Here is a 26,691-nt window from a genome sequence, read left to right on the forward strand (position 1 = left end):
ATTAGCTATCAGGTAGCTAGCTAGCTTTCTATCTATTATTATCATCATCATCATCACCATCACTATCATCATTATCACCATTGCAAATATTCTTATTATTATTAATAAAAATTATTATACAGTAAAGCAGGGGTGTCCAAAGTCGGTCCTCGAGGGCCGGTGTCCTGCCTGTTTTCCAGCTCTCTGAGGAGCAACACACCTGATTCAAATGTTGAATCATGTGCTAGCTAGCTAGATAGTTTATAGATAGCAAATAGATAGCTAGCTAGGTTGACAGCTAGCTAGATAGTTTACAGGTAGCAAATACAGATAATTCATAGATAGCAAATAGAAAGCTAGCTGGTTTGCCAGCTAGCTAGTTAATAGATAGCAAATAGCTAGCTAGATAGTTTATAGATAGCAAATAGATATCTAGCTAGGTTGCCAGCTAGCAAGGTAATAGATAGCAAATAGCTAGCTAGCTAGTTTCTAGATAGCAAATAGATAGCTAGCTAGCCAATAGATAGCTAGCTAGCTCGATAGTTTATAGATAGCAAATAGCTAGCTAGCTAGGTTGCCAGCTAGCAAGGTAATAGATAGCAAATAGCTAGCTAGCTAGCTAGATAGTTTCAAGATAGCAAATAGACAGCTAGTCAGGTTGCCAGCTAGCTAGCCAATAGATAGCTAGCTAGATAGTTTCTAGATAGCAAATAGATAACTAGCTAAGTGGCAACCCAGCTAGCTAATAGATAAATAGATAGCTGAGGAGCTACACACCTGATTCAAATGTTGAATCAGGTGCGTTGCTCCTGGGAGAGCTGGAAAACAGGCAGGACAGCGGCCCTCGAGGACCGACTTTGGACACCCGTGCAGTAAAGTATCGTTATATCGATATCAGTTGTATTGATAATACTGCTTATTACGATACAATTTTCATTTCCCGGCAAATTTCTATTCTTTTTATGTATAATGAGTTCAGTTTAGTACGATACATGGTTATTATGATGATCCGGTTACTACGGTGCTCTTTTTTTATCTCCCGCCGGCCATTTTGCGATGTTTATATCGATACAAAAGCAGTTTAAGGTGAATCGATATTTGCTTAGGGGTTTCTATACAGTACCACCATTATTGAAATCTGTATCAGTCGCACCGTTGGTCATGTGACTTCGTCATCAATAACAATGAATGAGTTAAGATGCTTGATTTGCTTTGGCGGGCCGAATAAAATGTTGTGACGGGCCAGATGTGGTCCCCGGGCCTTCACTTTGACACCTTTTTCTGCCAATCATTTCGTCATGTGACAATTGGTTGACACAAAGAGCGATGGTTTGAACTCACGAGCGCCGTGCCAGGGTTTTTGTCATTGTCACTCGAATTCCAGGACCCACACAATAACAATTTTTATAATTACAGTAAAGTCTCGTTATATCGAGACTTCGTCACGTGACCAGCTTCCGTGTCTTGCGCATGGTAACAGACGCCATTTTCTACCATAATAAAGACGGCACTAAAGTTGGACTTCGGACCTGGATCAAAGAGAATGAGAACGTCACAATACTGTGGTCTTATTATCCAGTATACAGTTGTTTAACACCAACTTCAACCATGGGGAAACGAATTGTGATATCCGAACAACGTACAAGGCAATCGTGGCTGTGGAGGAAAATCCAACAAGCAACGAAATAGTTCGACGTGCAGCAGAATACTTCATCAATGTAAGTCATGTAAACGTTGCAGTTTTCGTTTTCCATACATGTACATATTTAATTGTGTTGTATTCAGATATCTTTATCGCTTGCAATAATCACTGTTTTTCATATGTTTGTACACGCTGGCTTTCGTGGTTTCTCTCGTGTGTACAATGTCAACAATGTCGCAGAGTCACGATTGCAAGAGTGAGTTATTAAAATAATAAATAAGGTTTTTATGTCATGCATAAGTTTATTTTTCACTTCACTACAGTACATGCTAGATACGCAATCCATGAACCCAATGAGAAAATTACATGCCATATCAAAGATCCCCCATTTATTGCCCCCGCTTCGTGCAGTACGGCGCAGGGTCGGATATATCGATAGTACGGTTTTATCGCCATTTTTTCTGACTCCCAAGAATATCGATATAACGAGACTTTACTGTAATTATAAAAATATTTATTCTGTGGGTCCTGGAATTCGAGTGACAGTGACAAAAACCCTGGCACGGCGCTCGTTAGTTCAAACCATCGCTCTTTGTGTCAACCAATTCGCATCTGACGAAATGATTGGCAGAAAAAGATGTCAAAGTGAAGGCCCGGGGGCCACATCTGGCCCATCACATCATTTTATTCGGCCCGCCAAAGCAAATCAAGCATTTTAACTCATTCATTGTTATTGATGAAATTATTCGGGAAGTGAAAATATGATGTAGAGCGCCATTCCTGAATTTGTCCGGCTTTTGTTTTTTTGTGCTTGGGTGCCGATAAAGCGCTGGCCATAACTGGCAATGTTTTTTTCCCTTCCGCAGTCCCCTTTTTTATATGTTAGCGCTTTGTCCCAGCTTCAGCTGTTTTCAAAGCGTTATATTTGTATTGTAATTTGGACATCTGCCCCCATTTCAAGTTCAGATAACTCCAGACGCATATTACTTAGGAATAAACTCCCTTTTTCAGATGAAAGAAGAGAGTCTAAGGTTTCTTACACTGCATTGAATGTTGATGTCGTCCTAAAAGTCGATATTCTGCGGGTGCTGCAGTTGGGCTGACAATGACAAAAACCCTGGCACGACGCTGGTGAGTTCAAACCGTAATGAAATGATTGGCGGCAGAAAAAAAGGTTCCTTCTTCAAGAGAGCGATGGTTCACTGATTGCCGATAATATTGGGAGCGGGTCACCATTGGGGAAAAGGATGTTATTTGTGGCCTGGGCGGATGTCGATGTGGAGTCTCTCCATTGAGTAACCCGCGCAAGAACCCGTCGAGGACTTACCGCTTGATGTGAGCCAGGGCCTTGTTGTTGGTGAACAACATGGCGGACAGGTTGAGCCCGGCGCCGAGACCTTCCATCAGCGACTGCACCTCGCCAATTGCCGCCGCGTCGCCTCGGCTGCCGAGGGCCTGCACCAGCCTGGTGACGGCGAGCTGCGAGGGCACGTGGTCCTGGCGCAGCATCGACTTCAACGTCTCCAAAGCGTCTGAGGAGGGCGGCCAAAAAGTGATCTGGCGCCACGTTTGGCAGACGTTTTGGTCCGTGCATGCACGTGGCGGCGTTACCTTGGGTTTGGCCTCGCTTGCTCTGCGTGACCACCAGCAAATTCTTGGCTATGTCGCTCAGCTGGAAGCTCGGCAATCGAGCCTGGGCACTGAAATCATTGAGACGGGAAGTTAACTTGCTTGCTTTCTTTCACCAATTCCAAAAAGGCAAAAAAAAAATAGCCGGCCCGACGGCCGGTCAGGACAATGCGTGGACAAACGCCATTCCTATTGAGTTGCATCAAACGGAACCAAGATCTAATGATTTGCACACACAAGAAACATGAGCTACACATGGGAGAGGGAAGATATAGAAATACGATAATAATAATAATAATAATAATAATAATAATAATAATAATAATAATAACAATAACAAGACGTCTGTGTAAGGTTTCTTCAGCCGTTATCTGTACAAATTTGAAGGTGTCGGACGTTTCGCTTCTTATCCAAGATGCTTCGTCAGTGAACTAAAGTCTTACTGGTAGTTTCTGCCCTATATATATATATATATATATATATATATATATATATATCCCTACATGGCGGTGCCGGACACTGCTATGATAGGTCGCTGCTCTCAGGTTGGGGAGAGCAGCCGCAGGGAGTAGTCCTCTGCTCCCCCCAACCTGAGAGCAGCGACCTATCATAGCAGTGTCCGGCACCGCCATGTCTGGACATAACAACAACAACAACAACAAGAATAATACGGAGAAGAATACTACTACTACTACTACTACTAATAATAATAATAATAATAATACATTGTATTTATAAGCGCCTTTCAAAACTGTCAAGGTCACTTTACAGTCACAGGATAAGCTTTTCTATGAGTGAGTAGCGGCAGGCACATGCGTCAGCGTTCACTCAACCCGGAAGTAACTCAAATAGATAGAAAGCTAGCTAGCTGTCTGGATAGATAGCTAATAAATAGATAGCTAGCCAGCTAGCTAACTAATAGGTAGCTAATAGATAGCTCAACTCGGAAGTAACTATACTTGATAGAAAGCTAGCTAGCTAGCTAGCTAATCGATGTACAGTTTTTGTCCCCCCCCCTGCTGTGGACTGCAAATTTCCCCATTTTGGGACTATTAAAGTCTTTCTTTCTGATTCTGATGCGGTCCGCAGCAAAAAACGAGTTTGACACCCTTGCTGTTCGACGCCATGCCTGAGTCACTTCAGCCACAATAAGAGAGATACAAACGGCTTGATCGAAGCCAGGGAGCGTTTTTGCTCGGTGGTGCAGGTGGACCGCAAGAGGCCATGGGTGTCATTTTGCAGATCAATGCCCCCCCCCCCCCCCAAAGTAATCCCATAGACTGACGAGCATGGCGTTGTCATGACGTTGCCACCGAATCCTCAACCCCCCCCCCCCTCCTTCTTCTTCTCTTGACTTATTTTTGGGAATCCTGCAAGCAGATTAATCTGCACGCTCAATTGAGCATTTGGCGAAGCAGTCCTTATCGCCACGGCGACACCCGGGGGGGGTCACGGCAGGAAATGGGTCGTCGCGGCGGGGTCTGCATTGCTCTTATCGGCATGGAAGGATCCTCAAGAGGCTCTCCTGAGACCTTCTCCTTCCAGGCGTATTTGCACTTCACCCAATGAATCCATCATCAGCACACCTGGACCCCCCCCCCCCCTTCACCCCCGCTACTCAATTACCTCCAAACAAACGCACGCGGAATTAATGCCTATAGTGTGTTGATTAACCTCCTCTGTGATTCCATCTCCTGGTTACCCCAGCCGCCTCCTCCCACTTAGCTGGTTTTATCTCCTTCTTTCTGGCTATTATCATCTTCCCCAGCCCGACTCTGCTCTCAGCTCATTTCACTCCATCGGCGGGAGCGCAGATAAAATGTTTAAAAAAAAGCACACCGGGAGGGAGGGGGGGCTGTAAACTAGTTCAAACAAGACGGCTTATGGCTCGTATTGCGCAGGTCTTCAAGCATGGAGATTATTTCTCAGAATCATGTAGGCTGATAAAAACATATGCGGGTGGGCGACCCACCCCACACCCTGTTAGTTGTAGCGTTGCACGGTAAGTGCTTGCTTGTTTTTCTCTTCGGACAAAGAACGATAAAGCAGATTGGCAGCACTCCGATTGCTTCCAGTGCTCTACACGCTCTCCTCGGCGCAACCCGACCACATGATTGATGATCAAAACTACAGCGATACCTCCGCTTACGAACTTAATTGCTTCCCAGAAAGTGTGTGTAAGGCAAAAAGTTCATCTTCCAAACATTTATTTCCCATAAGAAACCATTCAAATGAGAATAATCCGTTCCCAGGTCCCCATAAAACACAGGTGTCAAAGTCAAGGCCCGTGGGCCAAATCCGGCCCGCCACATCATTTTCTTCGGCCCGCGAAAGCAAATCAAGCTTGTTAAATTCCATGATGATTGCTAAAATCTGAGCCAAAATTTCATATTTTTGGATGTCAACCACAATAAAAGTCATTATTCTTGACTTCAGATTTGAAAACGAGTTATTCATTAATTTGCTGTGTGCTCTATATGTAATATTTGAAGGGATTTAAACATTCTAATGGCTTCCCCAAATTCATAACGGCCCTCGAGAGGAAACCATAACTACAATGTGGCCCGCGGCAAAAAAATGACTTTGACACCCCTGCCATAAAACATCATTTTCTACTTAATAAGCCTTACACAATACAGTGATGCCTCGCTACATCGCGGTTCACTTATCGCCGCTTCGGTGCATCGCAGATTTTTTTTCCAGGGGAAAAAAAAAAAAAATTGCAAATGTGGAAACAAACAAAGTAAAAGAAACAACACTGCAAACAAAGCAGAACAAAATCAAACACACTGCAGAATGCTCCATGAGCTGTTCTCTATTCTCCCAAAAAAGAAAGAGTGCCAACAACTACCGATACCAATGTTCTTCTCTCGGAGAAAGACTCCTTCGGTAGAGAAAGACGCTACAGCGCATCGGAGTCAGTACAAATAGGCGCAGCAGCAAAATATTGTTTTACAACACAGTTATTTAAACAATTAAAAAAGAGGTTTTCTTGTTTGTCTCATTCTGCAGTATGTTTTGCACTGTAAAATAAAATTCGGACTACATTGCGAAAAAGATCGGACTACATTGCGAATTTCACCTAACGCGGGCTAATTTTGGAACGTATCTCCCGCGATAAACGAGGGTTCACATTTTATGTATAATAAATGTGCTATTGTATTGTCATGAAAGAAATAAACAACAGTACTGTATAATAAAGTGGTTTTATTGACCTTAGTGATGGTCGATGTAGTTGCCTGTGGATAATATCAGAGTGAAGCCTGCTAGCTGCTTTCCGTTCATCCAAATAAACCGCTTCTATTGCTTGAGACCGTTGTTTAGACAACACAGAAACACCCTTAGCCACACGTAGCAATGGTCGATTTAGCGTAGCGGTACTGGGACGCTAAGTCACACAAACGCACACATGGTTGGTGTTTTTCAATTATCTCCTTCTTCTGCTCGACCGTCATTTTCTTTTGTGTCCTCTTCGGCTGAACACTAGCCTGTGATGGTTTTTTTTTCGCTCCCAAAAAAAGCACAAGTACTACACTCGATATCAAACCATGTCTGCGCTCAAAGAAAACTGGTCCGCCAGCCACCGTGGCGCTGCGTGTGGTTTGGTTCGTTTGGCGAAAACTCGTCCGTATGCCAAGATTATATTCTTGCAAATTTAATTTCATAAGTGTTCATAAACTTTCATAGTTCATAAACTAAGGTATCGCTGTATTTACACGACTAAACTACCTACAAAACCAGAAGACTGTTGATGTTTAATTTCCACCCGTGAAATGACGCTGCGACTTCCTGATTTTGGGGTTCACGGATGGTTTCATGTTGTCAAACCAATTTTAATCTCACGCAAAGACTACGCAAGGGAACGTGACAGCAGCTCCTGTATTTTGTATTTCTATTTCTTCCTTTCCTTTCATCACTGTCAATTTCTCCACTGCCAGACGGTGTGACGGTGAAGCGACGGTGAGGCGACTTACGCATCTTTAAGCGCCATGGCGTCCTCCAAAGCGCCTCCGGCCAGCAGGGAGCGGATCACGTGGTCGTACGAGGCGGCGCCCACAGCCAGACCGCGTTTGTCCGCTTCCCTCAGCATCCTGTCGGCCTCTGACGACGAATGAATAGATAATAAGAAAACATTAGATGGTTTTATTGGATGGAAAATCATGCAGAAATGTGCCTTTTCGCATGCTTAGTGTCATGATCTGGTTGGCGACCAACGGGTGGCGCTGTTGGCCCCGCCTGCACCTGCACAGGTGCCGGTCGTTTCCAATCAGTCACACTCAAAAGGACACCTGGCATGACCATTCGGTGTCGGGTAATTGTTAAATGTCATTGAATGCTGTTGGATGCAATTGTGTGCAGTGCATGTGTTTGTTTAATCTTGGTTTTCTTTTGATACTTTGTATTTTTTCCATTCAGGTGATTTTGATGTTTTAAATTTTGTTCCTGCTGACTTTATTTTAATACAATTTCTCAAATACAACCTCCTGCCTGCTTTTTGAGATCCGCACCCGCCATCACCACCTCGCAAAACGTGACACTTAGAATCAATGTTGATGAAGATTTCCCTCTCTGAAATCTGGACGTTGACTCGCGGCATCTTACCGTTGGCTTTTCCCTTCTTGCAGAGAGTCAGAATTCGGATTTGATACTGGGAGTCACCTTCCACACCTCTGCGGGGTGTTTCTGGGTTGACCTGTTGCGTGTTGGCGGCTTGTCCGTACCATGTCTGTAAATCACACGCAAGCACATGAGATCAAATCTATCGAAGTAAAAACAATAATAATACAGCCACATGCGCCAGCGTTCACTCAACCAAGAAGTAACTCAAATAAATAGAAAGCTAGCTAGCTAGATAATAGATAGCAATAGACAGTTAGCTAACTTGCTAGATAGCCATATAGGTAATAGGTATTCAGCTACATAGCTAGCTAGATAGCCAGATAGCAAATGGATAGCAAATAGCGAGCTAGGCAGCTAGTTAGATCGCATTTTTATAGCGTAGTTATATCCTCTTTGATTTTTTTATTTACATTCTTAATTTTTAGAATACATTCAACAACAAAAAAATATTTTAGGGCATTCACAATAAACCGATTGATCAAGAAAGAGACAGAATTTGATTTCGAACCACTTTATGAAATACTTTTTTAAATCCAGTATTTAATAAATATGTTATTTATTACGGAATTGTATGAACAGTGAAGGACTACAGTAAAGTCTCGTTATATCGATCCTCAAGGGAGTCCGAAAAAATATCGATATAACCGGGACTATCGATATATCCGACCCTGTTTGCATGTAATTTTCTCCGTGCGTGCATAGAAATAGTATCGATATAACCGGGACTATCGATATATCCGATATCGATATATCCGATATCGATATAACGAGACTTTAGTGTATTTCTGATTATAATTTATTTAGTTAAGTCTCTGTCATGGTATTTTGCTTTTCTCAATCAAATGTCATGAAAATAATGTCATAATAATAATACATTTAATTTCTAAGCGCCTTTCAAAACTCTCACGGTAACTTTACAGTCACAGGATAAGTGTTCTGTGGGCGAGCAGCGACAGCCACACTCGCCAGCATTCACTCAAGTAACTCAAATAGATAGAAAGCTAGCTAATATATAGCTAATAGCTAGTCAGCAAGAAAGCTAGCCAGATAGCTTCTATTTGCTATCTATGAATTATCTAGCTATCTATCTATTTGCTACCTATAAACTATCTAGGTAGCTGTCAACCTAGCTATCTATTTGCTATCTATAAAGAATCTAGCTAGCGAGCTATTTACTATCTATTGGCTAGCTAGCTGGCAACCTAGCTAGCTATCTATATACTATCTAGCTAGCTGGCAAACTAGCTACCTATCTATTCGCTATCTATAAACAATCTAACTAGCTAGCTATCTATTTGATATTTATTAGCTAGCTGGCTGGTAACCTAGCTCGCTATCTATTTGCTATCTATAAACTATCTGTCTAGCTAGATAATTGCTATCTATTAGCTCACTAGCTGGCAATCTAGCTAACTAGCTATTTGCTATCTATAAACTGTCTATCTAGCTAAGTAGCTATCTATTTGCTATCTATTAGCTAGCTAAGTGGCAACCTAGCTAGCTGTCTATTTGCTATCTACAAACTATCTAGCTAGCTGACAACCAAGCTAGCTATCTATAAACTATCTATCTAGCTATCTATCTATTTGCTATCTATTAGCTAGCTAGTTGGCAACCTAGCTAGCTTTCTATTTGCTATCTATCTATCTATCTATTTGCTATCTATTGGCAAGCTAGCTGGCAATCTAGCTAGCTATCTATTTGCTATCTATAAAATATCAAGCTAGCTAGCCTTCTATTAGTTATATATTAGCTAGCTACCTTTCTATTTCAGTTATTCCTGGTTGAGTGAACGCTGGCGCGTATGGCTGCCGCTGCTCACCCACAGAAAAACTGATCCTGTGACTGGAAAGTGACCTTGAGAGTTTTGAAAGGCGCTTAGAAATGAAATGTATTATTATTATTATTATTATTATTATAATATATAGCCAGCTAGACGGCTAATATATAGCAAATAGCTAGCTAGGTAGGGTGCATGTAAGCTTTACATCAAAACTAAATCAAAATACAGGTAACATCTGACTTACGACCATCCCGACTTACAACAACCCGTACTTACGACCACGACCTCCATATTTAAAATTTTAATTCCACACCTGGCACTGCACGCGCTGGCGGGCTGGCAACGTGTTCGACAATTTTGGCCAGCCAGCATCTCCCTCTCACACAGCAATCAACCGCGTGATGGCACCAGAGGGGGGAGTTTGCAAGTCATTTAGCCTCCGAGTCTTTATACAACATTTTGAATGGATTTCGACTTACAACCATTTGGTCGGAACGGAACTCGGTCGAAAGTCGGATGTTACCTGTATATCGAACCTACACTGTCTATACTATTAACACGTTAGTTACAAATACAAGTAGCAAAAACGCGACGATGGTTAGCGCAAGTTTACTAGCAAAAATCACGGTAAAGGAGCTGCCATATTTGTTCTCTCGTTTCATCTCGCCCGGTGTTCGTCACCATTTGTTGGAGGAGAGTTGACCTGATGGGGGATGACCGAAGTTGGTGAAAAAAAACCTACTCAAGAGTAGTTCAAAAGTTTATAATTAAATATGTCATTCAAGATGGAAATATGCTACTCAATTCTGTTTATTTATTTAATTAGTGACATTCAGTGTATTAGGTAACGAGCTATCTAGCTGGCTATCTATTAGCTGTATAGCTATCTAGGTTGCTTGCTATCTATCTAGCAATCTATCTATTAATTGGCTATTAGGTAGCCAGCTAGACTTTCTCTCCATTTGAGTTATTGGTGGCTATCTATTAGCTATCTACTAGTTGGCTAGCTAGCTTTCTGTCTATTGACTTCCGGGTTGAGTGAACGTAGACACATGAAGCGCTGCTCACCCACAGAAAAACTTTATCTTGTGACTGTAAAGTGACCTTGAGAGTTTTGAAAGGTGCTTATAAATTCAATTTATTATGATTATTATTATTATGATTATTATTCTACTCCCGAGCGATCTCGATTATCAACGGAAGCAACCGACATGGGCAGAAACTATGCCGACTCAAGCACGACGCATTGAGATCATCCTATCATCGTTCAAAACAAATGTTTTAGCGCTTGTCTACGGAAATAAAATAACTTTTAGATGAAAATAAATTGCGGAATTCCGCTAAACAGCCAACGTCTGGGTAAAACAAGGCAACCCCCGCCCTGGCTCAAACAAGTTGTTGCGCAAATTCTGCACGCGAGCGAGAAAGAGATTCGGGGCAACCACGCCAGGGTCCCCAGATGCTCGATCACCCGTGCGGCGGCGAGGGGAGGGGGTTAAGCTGTATCGGCTGGGGGCAAATTAGGGCCGACACCCGGCAGGGGTGGGGGATAGGCAAAGATGTTAGAAGAGCGTGGGGAGCGGGGACGTCAATTGGAATGCTGCCCCCCTGGGGTCACCCGGTTCATCGCTCAGGGCAACGCAGATCACTTCCTGTCTCGTCAAAGCTCCGAGCGCAAAGGGGGAAAAACATTGAGCAAACGGTTTGCAGTTTCTTGTCTTTAAGTGTCTTCATTAATAATAATAATAATAATAATAATAATAATAATAATATATATTTCATTTGTAAGCAACTTTCAAAACTCTCAAGGTCACTTTACAGTCACTGGATCAGTTTTTTTCTGTGGGTGAGCAGCGGCAGCCACATGCGCCAGCGTTCAACTCAACCCGGAATAACTCAAATTAAAAAAAATAAAATAAAAAATAGCTAGCTAGCTAATAGATAGCCAACCGATAGCCAGCGAGCCAGCTAGCTAACAGATAGCCAGCCAACCAGCCAGCTAGCCACCAGATAGCCAATAGACAGCCATCCAAGCAGCTAGCTAATAGATAGCTAATAGATAGCCAACCGATAGCCAGCGAGCCAGCTAGCTAACAGATAGCCAGCCAACCAGCCAGCTAGCCACCAGATAGCCAATAGACAGCCATCCAAGCAGCTAGCTAATAGATAGCTAATAGATACAATGATCCCCCCCCCCCTTCTCCGTTGCCCCACCTTCCACTTTTTGATTTAGTTGCTAGCTTAATTAGTCGGCCATGACAGATTTGCAGCTGTAATTCCTTTCGCCAACCGGCTGCTCTGATTGAGCGCATTGCAATCCTGTTTGAAAAAAATAATAAAAGGGCACGCGGAGCAATTCCAAAGAGGGTTTTGTGCCCACCCCCTCACATTTGAAGGGGGTCTCTTGATACAGACAAGAGGAGGGGGGAGCAAAGGTCAACATGCTCTTTCAGTGATTCCGTTAGCTGGCCGCTAATTATTCAACTTGAGGGTGAGCTATTGAAATGAGTGATGGCGGCACACATCGGTACAATAATAATACATTTCATTTATAAGCGCCGTTTAAAACTCTCAAGGTCGCTTTACAGTCACAGGATCAGTTCTTCTGCGGGTGAGCAGCGGCAGCCACATGCGCCTAAGTTCACTCAACGCAGAAGTAACTCAAATAAATAGAAAGCTAGCTAGCTAGCTAACAGATAGATAATAGATAGCCAGCTAGACAGTTAGCTAACTAGCTATATAGCCATATAGCTAATAGGGAGTCAGCTACATAGCAAGCGAGCTAGCCAGATAGCTAATAGATAGCAAATGGATAGCAAACACCCAGCTACGTAGCTAGCTAGATAGTATTTTTATAGCATAGTTATATCCTCTGATTTTATTTACATTCTTAATTTTTAAAATACATTCAACAAAAAAATATCATTTAAAGGACAACCGACATCACTTTTTTCTTTCCTAACTGACATCAGAAAAACATTTTATAGCATCTAAAATACCCAAAACAGGCAGGATGATATTTTTAGTCAAATGCAAAACACCAATTAAAAATGACTTAGTGTACAAAATCTGCAAAAAAAATTGAGCTGCTAATTGGGCATATTCAGAAAGTCCCGCCCAGTTCGTGACGTCACGCCAAGACGTCTTGCATTGCTAGAGAATCAAAACAATGGCTTCAGATTCGGATAATATGCTTTGTGTTACACATCCAGTTATGAATATGATTCAAATAGTTCTGAAGAGGAAAGCATACATGTTTGCAATTGATTAAAGAATTTATTCCATGTCATTTTGAGGCAACGTTGGGGGGAAATGTATCCCCAAAAAAGAGGCAGAAAATGACGACCAAGCTCCATGTGAGGAATTAATCATGATAAATTCCTTACATGGAGGTTGGTCGCCCTCTTCTGGCTCTTTTTGGTGCAACACGAGGTTTTCAGACCAAACAATTATAGTAAAATGCATTGACGTGATGGAACGGCTGCTACAATGCGTCCTTTTTTTCGGTCAGGGGCGTTCCTTCAGTGACGTCACGTATGGACTCGTCACCAACTCAAAAACAAGACTTCCGGAATATTCAGCGCGAGTCTTAAAACGTTAAATATAGCTACATGCGGTGGAATCTTATTAAAATACGCTCAGTAGAAGTCATTTGAAGCCATTTTACAAATTATGGACACAACTTGTCCAGAGACGTCGGTTGTCCTTTAAAGGCATTTCCAATAAATCGATTGATCAAGAAACAGATTTCAGAAGACCACTTTATGAAATACTTTTTTTAAATCCAGAATTTAATAAATATGTTATCTATTATGGAATTTACCATTTTCATGTTTTTTTGCTGATCAAAATTGATTTCAAACTACTTTTTTAAAAATCCAGTATTAATAAATATGTTATTTATTCCGGAATTGTATGAACAGTGACGGACTATTTCTGATTATAATTTATTTAGATAAGCCTCTGTCATGGTATTTTGCTTTTCTCAATCAAAATGTCCTAATAATAATAATACATTTCATTTCTAAGCGCCTTTCAAAACTTTCAAGGTCACTTTACAGTCACAGGATCAGTTTTTCTGCGGGTGAGCAGCGGCAGCCACATGCGCCAGTGTTCACTCAACCCAGAGGTAACTCAAATAGATAGAAATCCAGCTAGGTAGCTAGATAATAGATAGCAAATGGATAGCAAATAGATTGCTTTATAGCAAATAGCAAATGGGTAGCCAGCTAGATAGCAAATAGATAGCCAGCAAGGTAGCTAGCTAGATAGCATTTTCAGAGCATAGCTATATCCTCTTTGGTCCATTTTGAGCCAGCCTGTACAACCTTCTGATATGCAGAGTGAACTAAGTTGAGTCTTGGAGTTAACCTTGATACACTGCTTACTGGAGACTTTCTGGACAGAGACTAAAATAAAAGCTTGGAATTGTTTTGGAAGAATGCCGCTTCGGTGTCGCACCATTGTCTTGATGCCACGCTTCTGATGAAGGCCCCTCTCCTCCAACAAATGGTGACCCTGACGTGATATCAAACATCGGGCACCCAACAGATTTGACAATGTAAGAGGACAATTAGCCTCCAAATTGATCTTCTGTCTGTTGGCTGAAATCAAGTTTTAAGTCTTGAATTGATATTCTAAAAATATACATTGTGGCTGGATGAACAGTGGAATGCGCAATTGTTGTTTTTTTTTTTAGAAAGGTTGTTTTGTTCTGTCAAAGAATCATAGAAACTATCATTCCTAACCAAGAGTAGCACCACCACCAACCACCAATCGGTGTTCGAACGCCGGTACGACGCGTGAGTGCGTACGCGAGGTTGGGGTGCTGAGCGGCGTACGGGTGTATCGCTCTCTCCGTGACCAACTGTTGTCGCTTGCGGACGTGCTGCGTTTTGCTCTAGCGTTTAATATAAGTGTACGAAGAGTTTTAGCCCCTAATCATGCCTCCAAAGAAAGTAAGTGCTGCTACAAGTGACAAAAGAAAAGTAGTGCGTACAACTATTGCATTTAAGAAAGAAAGAAATAATCGCAAAATATGAAGGAGGTGTGCGAGTGTCTGATCTGGCGAGGGAATACAGCATGGCGAAATCTACGATCAGTACGATATTAAAGAATAAGGAGGCTGTGAAATCTAGTGATGTGGCTGTGGGAGTAAGAGCAAGTGTCATTGGATAGATATTTGAAGAGAAAAGAACATCCTGTAGCCGAGTCATCCGTAGCTGTCACGTTCCGAGCGAGAGTGACGGCAGATCACTCGTCGGAACGTAGTGGAATGTTTGGGATCCCAAAACAGACACGTACTAACCAAGCAGGATGTTTATTCACAAATCAAAGAAAACACAGCGAGTAAGAAGGCAGGGGGTGATCCGACCCGCTTACTACGCCGAAAAGCAAATGGCACACGAGGGTGCAAAATGACGCAATCCCGGAAGATGACATCAATTTACGGGACGCAGGGGAAAATACCTCGGACTCGCGCATCGAAGGAAGAGTCCAGGTACGGTGGCGAGTTGAGTCAATCATCCGGCATTGGCGAGGTGATCGCGAACCGTATATATGCCCCGTGTCCGTGATTAGAGAATTGACAGCAGGTGGAGTGCGGCCGGGAGAGGCAGCCCCGCCCCCCGCTGTCAACTCGCAAGTGACAGGAGCAAACAGATGGTTTTCGGTGTTCGAACAAATCGCTTTTCGAACAGGGTCCTGGAACGAATTATGGTCGAGAACCGAGGTATCACTGTATTTTGCTTTTGTTGTGGAACGATGTGCAATACACGCCAGCGCGAAGAAAAAAAAAATCAATGGAGACTTTTTCAAAGTATGAGAGACACGATGCTAACTTCATCAGCGTAGCTGTCGTTTCCCTTTAACAGTCTAACGTGTGTGTGTGTTCAACTTGGGTGCTAATGCGTCACATTAGACCTCAGGCGTGTTTACGTTGCTCGGTTGCTCCTGGGAATCTCAGGATGACTCCACTCTGTCGCCTCCTTTCCCCACCGGGAGCCAGAAGGAGCCTTCTGGCTATTATTCTTCTAAATCATTTCCTTAATAGTCGAGTGGTTAGGTCGTGAGTTCAAAATCCGGTCCGGCCTCCCTGTGTGGACTTTGCATGTTCTCCCCGGGCCTGTGTGGGTTTTTTTTTTCCCGGTTCCTCCGGTTTCCTCCCACGTTCCAAAGACATGCATGGCAGGATCATTGAACACCCTAAATTGCCCCTGGGCGTGAGCGTGGATGGTTGTTTGTCTCTATGTGCCCTGCGATTGGCTGGCAACCAGTTCAGGGTGTCCCCCACCTCGTGTCGCAAGACGGCTGGGATAGGCTCCAGCACCCCCCACTACCCTAATGAGGACCTAACTATTGATGATTTGCTATCTATTAGCTATCGTTTATCTATCTAGCTGGCTAGGTAGCTATCTATTAGCGACTGTATCCTGTGACTGTAAAGTGACCTTGAGAGTTTTGAAAGGCGCTTATAAATACAATGTATTATTATTATTATTTATTTATATTTATTATTATTATTACTGTATCTATTAGCTAGCTAGCTACCTAACTATTTATTTGCTATCTATTAGCTATCGAGATAACTATCTATCTAGCTGGCTAGGTAGCTATCTATTAGCGACTGTATCCTGTGACTGTAAAGTGACCTTGAGAGTTTTTAAAGATGCTTCCAAATCCATCCATCCATTTTCCGTATCGCTTATTCCTCATTAGGGTCGAGGAGGTTGCTGGAGCCGATCCCAGCCATCTTCGGGCACTAGACGGGGGACACCCTGAATTGGTTGCCAGCCAATCGCAGGGCAGGTGCTTCAAAATACAGTAAAGTCTCGTTATATCGATATTCAAGGGATTCCGAAAAAATATCGATATAACCGGGACTATCGATATATCCGATATCGATATAACGAGACTTTACTGTATAATGTATTATTATTATTATTACTGTATCTATTAGCTAGCTTTCTATCTATTTGAGTTACTTCCGGGGTGAGTGAACGCTAAGTGACCTTGAGAGTTTTGAAAGGCGCTCATAAATGAAATATATTATTTTTATTATTATTATTATTATTAAGGGGTCTGGAAAATGGATGGATAAACACACTGCAAGAATCCAAACACGGGTGCGGAAAATCCTACTGGACCCTCCGCACCCTGTCCACCACCTTTTCCAGCGACTCCCCTCAGGCAGGCGCTACTTATCCAAATTTAGCAGACATTTAAACAGATTCTTCCCCCATCGCCATGAACTCTCTAAACAGTAACCCAAATAAGAACTGGATAGTGCCTCTTTGCAATTTTTTTTTATGATGATACTAGTGCAGTGTGTTCTACCGGAAACAAATTCCTTGTGTGTTCTACATACTTGGCAATAAAGATGATTCTGATTTCCTTCATCCAGTTAGCGCCATGCGGAGGCATCTACTACCGCGCCGTAAAACAGAAATCTGGAATCAGGGTGGCTTTTTACCTCAGGCACCTCAAAGGGCACCTCCTGGCCGTTACTCTTAAGGACGTCGGCCAGCACGCGCAACGTCCTCTCACGCGGAATGACGTTCTCCTCCTGGATCTTGGTCCACACGGCTTCCGCCTTCTGCCAGTTGTTGGTTTCCTCTGGCGGAGGGGCGAGAATGAAAGAATTCACAACTTGAAAGATGGGGTACCAATGTGACCGACGGACACTTCCTTGTCTCCGCTGTCGCGGAGTTGAGACAAGGATGTCATTTGGCGCTCCGTTTCAGTCCTCCGATGCGACTAATACAAGAGGGACTCACTGCAGAGGCGGAGGAGGTAACTGTACATCTCATCGCGGTCGCACTCAAATAACTTGGAGGTCATGTCCACCATCTGCTCCAGGACCTCCATCTTGGGAGGGGCAAAAAATGTGCAATTTCATCACCATTTTGCATTCGATCTCTGTTCCGGTGTGTTGGTGATTGTGTTACCTGTTGGTTGGAAATGCATTTCTCAGCATACCACTGGAGACGTCCCGGCCTTGCCCTCAGTCCAGGAGTCTGTCAACGGAGGGAGGGGCGGGGGTGTTAAGGCGAAGGGTTTCATGACAATTTCTAGTCTCAAGAAAGTGGCAGGAAAGGAGAAAAAAAGTGAGCGCTGCACTTTTAAGCTAACCACATAGCGGTTGGGAAAATCATCATACAACTGATGGATTATTTGATGTACAGTGATACCTCGGCTTATGAATGCTTTAGCTCACGAACTTTTCGCCTTCCAAACATTAAATTCCAGAGAACATAATCTTGGCATAAGAACTAGTTTTTGGCGGACAAACCAAACCACACAGCGCCACGGTGGCGGGCGGACTAGTTTTTCACACCCCCTCAGTTTGAGTGCAGACGTTTGTTATCAAGTGGAGTACTTTTGCGATTATGGGAGCAAAAACAGGCTAGTGTTAAGCCGAAAAGGACAAAAGGAAACTACGGTCGAGCAGAAGAAGGAGATCATTGAAAAACACCAACGAGGTGTGTGTTTGTGTGACTTAGCGTCCAAGTATGCTAAGTCGACCATTGCTACCATCCTGAAGAACAAGGAAGCTATTAAGGGTGTTTGTGTGTTGTCTAAGCAACAATCTCAGGTTATAGAAGAGGTTGAAAAACTTGTGTTGATTTGGATGAACGAAAAGCAGCTAGCAGAGGACAATGTGAGTGAGGGTATTATCGCTCAGAAAGCACAGCAACTTCACTCGGATATCATCAAGAGGCAACTACATCGATGACCATCACAAAGGTCAATAACACCACTTGATTATACAGTACAGTACATTTCTTTCATTACAATCCAATAGCACATTTATTATACTTAAATAAGGTATATTTTGTGTAGTTTAAAGTTTTATTTAGTAGAAAATTCAGTTTTATGGGGACCTGGGAACGGATTATTCTCATTTTAATGGTTTCTTATGAGAAATAAATGTTCGGCAGATGAACTTTTTGCTTTACACACACTTTCTGGGAACCAATTAAATTTGTAAAGTGAGGTATCACTGTAGTCAAAGTGAGGAAGGAATTTTTTTCACTGTTTTTACTCCACATGTGGATGCGAACAGATCAAAACAAGGAGGGGGGGGGGGGGGTGTTTCAAAATTAATTACAGATTAGCGCGCAGCCTGAGGGATTCCACAGGAGGTGCGTGCGTGTTTACACGTGGAGACTGCCAACCAAAATAAAAAGGAATTGGAAAAGATGGCAAGACTTGCACCGACCAGGCGGGCTTTGGTCTCTAAGCAGATTAGACGGATGGGAGAGAGTGAAGGCCACACATTTTAATTTGTCCCTTTGGCTGCTCGGGTAAGCGCATAATGCTTTTTTTCTGCCTGGGATGGACGGTCGGGGGGTGGGGGGGGGGGGTGTAGGGCTAGGTAGAAGATTTACAAGAAGAGGCTGGGATTGAAAGAGATTGGAAGAGCAAGCAGAAGTCAGGGATGAAGCCTGCCAATCTTCTCTTGATGATGCTGCCATCAAAAAAGGGCCAGCAGGAATTGAGCGGTGGCGTTCATCTCCCCCCCCCCCATTCAGATTAATTTCCTGGCTCATTCTTGTTTTTTTTTTAACCCCGCTGCTCTCAGATTAGAGACGAGAGGGCGGCGGGTCTCTCAATCCTTGTTTTAGTCTGATTTTATTCGTGGCCCCAGGAGGCCGATGAAATCCTGATCGCTGTTCTTTCGCCATAATCACCTTGTCACTCCATCCATCCAAATGTGTGCCAGACCAGCACCGACTCAGATCAAAGTGCGTCAACCCGCATTTGACAGCCCGTGTTGCCCTTGCTCCTAAAACGGAGGACTGTGTTTGTTTCCAACTCATTGACTGTGTCCACTCCACTGCCAGGGTTTTGGTCATTGTCACTTATTGCATTTGAATATTGCATTTTCGGACGACATCAACATTCAATGCAGCGGAAGAAACCTGAGACTCTCTTCTTTCATCAGAAAAAAAAAGAGTTAATTCCTAAGTAATATGGGTCTGAGCTTGAAATGGGGGCAGATGTACAAAATACAATACATAATCGTCTTTATAGCACTTTAACAACTGCTGACGTTGTAACAAAGCGCTAACATAGAAAAAAGGGAAATGCTGCCCCCTGTGCAGGGGGAAAAAAAACATTGGCAGAGGTCTGGCCAGCGCTTTTTCGGGAACCCCGCAACAAAAACAAAACCCGAACAAATGTGGGAATGGCGTCTACGTCAATTCCCGAATAATTTCATCAATAACAACGAATGACTTAAAATGCGTGATTTGCTTTGGCGCGACAAATAAAATGATGTGGCGGGCCATATTTGGCCCCCGGGCCTTGACTTTGACACCTTTTTCTGCCAATCATTTCGTCAAGTGCGATTAAGTTGACACAAAGAGTGACGGTTTGAAAATACAGAGTTTTTGTCATTGTCACTCTCACTCATATTGAGTTTTATGACAACATAAACATTCAATGCAGTGCAAGATACCTTCGACTCTCTTCTTTCATCAGCAAAAAAAGAGTTAATTCCTAAATGATATCGGTCTGGAGTTATACGAGCTTGAAATGAGGGCGGCGATACAAAACACAATACAATACATCAATATTGATTTCTATAATACAGTGATACCTCAGGTCACAAACTTAATTGGTCCCCGGAAAGTGTGTGTAAGGTGAAAAGTTCTTCTTCCAAACATTTATTTCCCATAAGAAACCATTAAAATGAGAATAATCCATTCTCAGGTCCCCATAAAACATACTTTTCTCCAATATATGCCTTAAAGCTACACAAAATCTAACTATCTATAAATCTAAATCTAACAAAATCTAATTTTATGTATAATAAATGTGCTATTTGTATTGCAATGAAAGAAATAAACTGGACTGTATAACCAAGATGTTTATTGACCTTTGTAATGGTCGTTGATGTAGTTGCCTCTTGATATCTGAGTGAAGTAGCCGTGCTTTCTCGGCAATGGTACCCTCACTCACACTGTCCCCTGCTAGCTGCTTTTCGTTCATCCAAATCAACAGAAGTTTTTCAACCTCTTCTATTGCCTGAGACCATTGCTTCGACAACACAGAAACACCCATCGACACACGTAGCAACGGTTGACTTAGCGTACTGGTACTGGGACGCTAAGTCACACAAACGCACACCTCATTGGTGTTTTTCAATGATCTCCTTCTCCTCGACCGTCATTTTCTTTTGTGTCCTCTTCGGGCCTGTGGTGGGGTCTTTTTTGCTCCCATAATAGCAAAAGTACTCCACTCGATAACAAACCAGGTCTGCACTCAAAGAAAACTAGTCCCCCAGCCACCGTGGCGCTGTCTGGTTTGGTTCAGCAGCTGAAAACTAGTTCGCCTGCCAAGATTATATGCTCGCGAATTTAATGTATGCGAGGCGAAAGGTTTGTGAGCTAAAGCGTTTGTAAGCTGAGGTATAACTGTAGTTAACCCAGGCCGAGGCAACACGCCAGCTGGCATAAAAACACATAATGACTCGCTGCTCTTTTGGCGATGCTACCTAACCTCGACGGCACGCACGCGCCCGCACAGGTGGCGAGCACGCAGGCGTCCTAATAATAGGCCTGGTGACCATCCGCTACCTAAGCGCTACCGTTTAGCGCAAAATTGGCCACCTCTCTCTATCATTACATTTAATTAGCTGTGATGAATCAGCTGCCAATTATACCAAACACAGCCCAATGAGAGCCGCCACTCACCGCGACCGCCACTTGACACGCTCTCCGTCGACGTTGCCGCTTATCTGCGTGCGTTTTGTGCTTTTTCACTTTTAATGAGTGCAACACAACTAGCCATTATCGCCTCAAGTATTAAAGGACAACCGACGTCTCCGGACAAGTTGTGTCCATAACTTGTAAAATGGCTTCAAATGACTTCTACTGAGGGTATTTTAATAAGAATCCACCACATATAGCTATATTTTACATTTTAAGACTCGCTGTGAATATTCAGGAAGTCTTGTTTTTGAGTTGGTGACGAGACCATACGTGATGTCACGAAAGGACCGCCCACTGACCGAAAAAAGACATTGTAGCAGTCCTTCCAATGTATTTTGCTGTACATGTTTGGTGTGTTGCACCCAAAAGCCGCCAGAAGAGGGCATCCAAGCTCCATATAAGGAATTTATCAGCATGTGGAAGCGTAGGTGGCCACTGGAGGTCGCCATTTTGTGCCTCTTTTTTTGGGGTGAGAGATTTCCCCCCAATGTTGCCTCAAAATGGCACATATAATTCTTTAATTGATTGCAAACATGTATGCTTTCCTCTTCAGAACTATTTGAATCATATTCATAACTGGATGTGTAACAAGAAAGCATATTCTCTGAATCTGAAGCCATTGTTTTGATTTTCCAGCGATGCAAGACGTCTTGGCGTGACGTCACGAAATGGGGTGACGTCACGAAATGGGGGCGGGACTTTCTGAAAATGCCCAATTCGCAGCTCAATTTTTTTGCAGATTTTGGACACTTTAAGTCATTTTTATTGGTGTTTTGCATTAGACTAAAAATATCATCCTGCGTGTTTTGGGTGCTATATATAGATGCTATAAAACGTTTTTCTGATGTCAGTTAAAAAACAAAAAAGTGACGTCGGTTGTCCTTTAATGGTATGATTGATGACAGCCGACAACGATGCTCGCTTGACCAGACATTTTTATACGTAGCTATGCAAGCACACAGACAACTATTGAAGTCTGCAAATTAAGATGGATGGATATGATAGCTAGCTGACTAGTTAGCTGGCAAACTAGTCAGCTATCTATCTGACAGATAGCTAGATTGATAGATCCCCCCCCCCCGTTCATTCAACGACATTGTAACCAGGCCACTTGTTACCAATGACTTATTTAACACTAACAAGAACATCCATCGCAACTCAATGTTATAATTTACAGTAATAACTCAGCTTACAAACTTAATTGGTTCGCAGAAAGTGTGTGTAAGGTAAAAAGTTTTTCTTCCAAAAATGTATTTCCCCTAAGAAACCATTAAAATGAGAATAATCCGTTCCTAGGTTCCCATAAAACACAATTTTTGACTATATAAGCATTAAAACTACACAAAATAGGCATTATTGTATGTATAATAAATGTGCTATTGTATTGTAATTAAAAAAAATAAACTGTACTGTATAATACAGTCATTTTATTTATGTATCATGTGCTATTGTATTGTCATTAAAAATAAATGTACTATATAATAAAGTGGTTTTATTGACCTTTGTGATGGTAGTTGTCAATGGATGATGAACTTCCAGGTTGCCTCTTGATGATACCCGAGTAAAGTTGCCGTGCTTTCTCTGCGAAAATACCCTCACTCACACTGTCCCCCGCTCGTTGCTTTTCATTAATCCAAATCAACAGAAGTTTTTCAACCTCTTCGATTGCCTGAGACCGTTGCTTAACCAACACAGAAACACCCTTAGCTACGTAGCAAGGGTCGACTTAGCATATTACTGGGACGCTAAGTCACACAAACATCAGTGTTTTTTGATGATCTTCTTCTGCTCTCTTGTGTGTTCTACATACAGTAAAGTCTCGTTATATCGATATCGGATATATCGATAGTCCCGGTTATATCGATACTATTTCTATGCACGCACGGAGAAAATTACATGCAAACAGGGTCGGATATATCGATAGTCCCGGTTATATCGATATTTTTTCGGACTCCCTTGAATATCGATATAACGAGACTTTACTGTACTTGGAAATACAGATGATTCTGATTCGACTGTCATTTTTTTTAGTGTCCTCTTTGGCTTAACACTAGCCTGCGGTGGGGTCTTTTTCGCTCCCATACAGCGAGACCTCAACTTACGAACACCTTATCTGACAAACTTTTCATCTTACGAACGTCAAATTTATGAAAATGAAACCTTATAATAAGCACTATTTTCATAATACACACCCAGCACGGCTGGTCCATCAAGCACACGACCTTTGGATCTGGCGGAGTGATATTCGGCGGAAGCACACGACAGAACAGCGCTCCAGCCGGCGCTACTTTCCACACCCCCTCTCATTGAATGCACACGTCGATCGCCTACTTGGAGCTTTTTGCTGATAATTTTACTATGATGGGACCGAAAAAGACACAAAATAAAATCACCGTTGCGGAGAAGGAGATAATTGAAAAACACGAACGAGGTATGCGTTCGTGTGATTTAGTGGCCGAGCACGGCTATGCTAAGTCAACCATTGCTACCATTCTCCGGAGTGGAAGGTGACTCTCCTTCCATAAGCCATCAACGACCATCACAAAGGTAGATAAAACTTTATTTTACAGCACAGTTTATTTCTTTAATTACAGTCCTCATGTAATGCGACTCTCTTTCCAAACAGCAATTCTCTTTGACCTTCGACCTCCAACGCCATTCCATCAAGCCATAAATGACCATCACAAATGTAAATAAAGTGACTTTATGATACAATGCAGTGTATTTCTTTCATTACAATATAATAGCACATTTATTATACATAGAATAAGGTATGTTGTGTGTAGTTTTAAGGCTTACTTAGTTGAAAAGTATATTTTATGGAAACCCGGGAACAGATTATTCCCATTTTAATGGATTACTATGGGAATTTTTTTTTTTAGATACACACTTTTCGCTTTACACACTATGCCTGGGAACCAATTAAGTTCATAAGTTGAGGTCTCACTGTAATAGCAAAAGTACTCCACTCGTTAATAAACCACATACGCACTCAAAGATTTTATTTTATTTTATTTTGTTATGCTTAGAATATCTTGTTTTCTATCCTTTCACACCCATCCCTCTTCAATTGCTGCTGTGGACTGCAAATTTCCCCATTGCGGGACGAATAAAGGTATTCTGATTCTGATTCTGAAGACACGGGGTGACAAAAACTAGTCCACCAGCCACCGTGGTTCTGTTCGACTGTGTGGTTTGGTGTTCATCCACCGAAAACTAGTTGGTCTCTCGCACCTCCCTCCCTCACTCACTCCCTCGCACTGTTAGCATTGAGGTGACGCCGTCGTAAGTAGGATAAGAGTCGAATAGACACAATAGCACGTCAAAAGCGCTTCACAGGGGAAATCCTCAAGAGGCCCAAATCCCTCTTTTAGCTGACATTCTTCAATCTGTTGAGACAACCTAATGGCCTTGTTCCCCGTGATGTCTCATGTTCTGATCGGTTTATTGGACGGTCAGCCTGCGCTGACAGCCGCTTTGGAAAGCAGGCAGTTCATCCGTGTGTCACTCGCTTCTCATCCTGCCCGCCTTGCCTCTCTTTTACACTAATCTCGGAGCTTCATGACAGTACATGGTCGCGGAAATGTGGATGCAACATGTCGATCTAGGTCATAACAGAGACTACAATTTTAAAAAATGTCTGTGGAAGCTCTCAGTGGTACTGGAGTGGTCCATCGATGAAAAGGTTTCTTCTGCCGTCATCTGTTTATATATATATATATATATATATATATATATATATATATACAGTAAAGTCTCGTTATATCGGTATCGGATATATCGATAGTCCCGGTTATATCGATATTTTTTTCTATGCCAGGGGAAGTCTATTTTCGGACTCCCTTGAATATCGATATAACGAGACTTTACTGTATATATATATATATATATATATATATATATATATATATATATATATATATATATATATATATATATATATATATATATATATATATGGAATTAACTCTTTGAACAGTAGCCCAAATGGAATTGTATAGTGCCTCTTTGCAATTTTTTTGCTCATGATACTAGTGCAGCGTGTTCGACCGGAAACAAATTCCTTGTGGTCTACATATTCTTGGCAATAAAGATGATTCTGATTCTTATATATATACAGTAAAGTCTCGTTATATCGATATCGGATATATCGATAGTCCTGGTTATATCGATACTATTTCTATGCACGCAAGGAGAAAATTACATGCGCGCAGGGTCGGATATATCGATAGTCCCGGTTATATCGATATTTTTCGGACTCCCTTGAATATCGATATAACGAGACTTTACTGTAGATAGATATATACACACACACACACAGACACACTAATACGCGTTTTTATGCTTTCTGGGGACCACTTTTCGGATCATGACTTCTGGGGACTATCCTTTCCAAATGACTTACAGCTATAAAAATCAGGGATGCACACAATGGCTTTGTTAGCTTATACACACTTTTAAAGATAAGAATTTATGAGGTCATGTTTGGACTGTGTCGTATGGGGACTTCAGAAGAATCGCCTTTCCGTGCGTAAATGGGACTAAATTTAAATACATTGAAATAATCCCGATAAGGTAAACCTAATTCATGGGGACCTCACGCAAACTATTACTAATCAAAAATAGCAAGCGCCTGAACTTAACAGTCAAATCAAAGTCAATTAATGTCATTGAAATAATTTAATGGAATCATTTTTGTTCATTAAATGTTATGTGACTAGAATATGCCTGCTTCAGAGAACGCGAGACAGACTCTGGCTTGCTTTTCAATCAATCTTTGGGCTTTTCCCTTGACGGGGTCGCCACAGCGAATCAGTGTCCTCCATCTCCAGAAGTTTGATTCGCATGTTTGTTTTGGCCAAGCTTTTACATTGGATGCCCTTCCTGACACAACCCTCTGTATTTATCTGGGCTTGGGACCTGCACAAAAAGACTTATGTCCCCTTGTGGCTACAGAACAAGCAACTCGCTAAGTAAAAGGCTCCCAAACATAAAATGGTCAGTGGAACAGCAACAATCAAAAAAGCTGAAGTATACTCACCTCACTCACATCATATGACAATGCTTAAAATACAATCTGTTGTCATTCTTATTATTATCAAAACCAAAATGAACAAACGGACCGTTTTGGTCCAATAATAGTCACCATAATCTTCATAACAATCATCATCGGGGCTTAAAATACAATGTCTTATCATTATTCTTATTATCAATACGAAAAATAATGGGATTCGGGGGTCTGGGCCATTCTAACACCTGGATATGCTTATTTTTAAACCATTCCATTGTAGATTCGGCTCTATGTTTTGGATCATTGCGCT

The 26,691-nt window shown here is 42.2% G+C and overlaps 1 protein-coding gene across 1 annotated transcript in view; it reads right to left on the bottom strand.

The window, feature by feature from the left end:
* lrpprc (leucine-rich pentatricopeptide repeat containing) overlaps window positions 1–26,691 on the bottom strand; it is a 114,944-nt gene that overhangs the window by 19,776 nt on the left and 68,477 nt on the right. Inside the window, exons 26-32 of the mRNA XM_089012714.1 lie at window positions 17,600–17,668; window positions 17,429–17,519; window positions 17,125–17,267; window positions 7,853–7,976; window positions 7,225–7,351; window positions 3,233–3,321; window positions 2,949–3,153 (exon numbers count right to left, since the gene is read on the bottom strand). Of these exons, the coding sequence (XP_088868840.1) occupies window positions 2,949–3,153; window positions 3,233–3,321; window positions 7,225–7,351; window positions 7,853–7,976; window positions 17,125–17,267; window positions 17,429–17,519; window positions 17,600–17,668 (848 nt within the window). The remainder of the gene's footprint in view (window positions 1–2,948; window positions 3,154–3,232; window positions 3,322–7,224; window positions 7,352–7,852; window positions 7,977–17,124; window positions 17,268–17,428; window positions 17,520–17,599; window positions 17,669–26,691) is intronic.

The sequence above is a fragment of the Hippocampus bargibanti genome, linkage group LG13, assembly GCF_051943395.1.
Source record: "Hippocampus bargibanti isolate YZ-2025 linkage group LG13, ASM5194339v1, whole genome shotgun sequence".
Lineage (NCBI taxonomy): Eukaryota > Metazoa > Chordata > Actinopteri > Syngnathiformes > Syngnathidae > Hippocampus > Hippocampus bargibanti.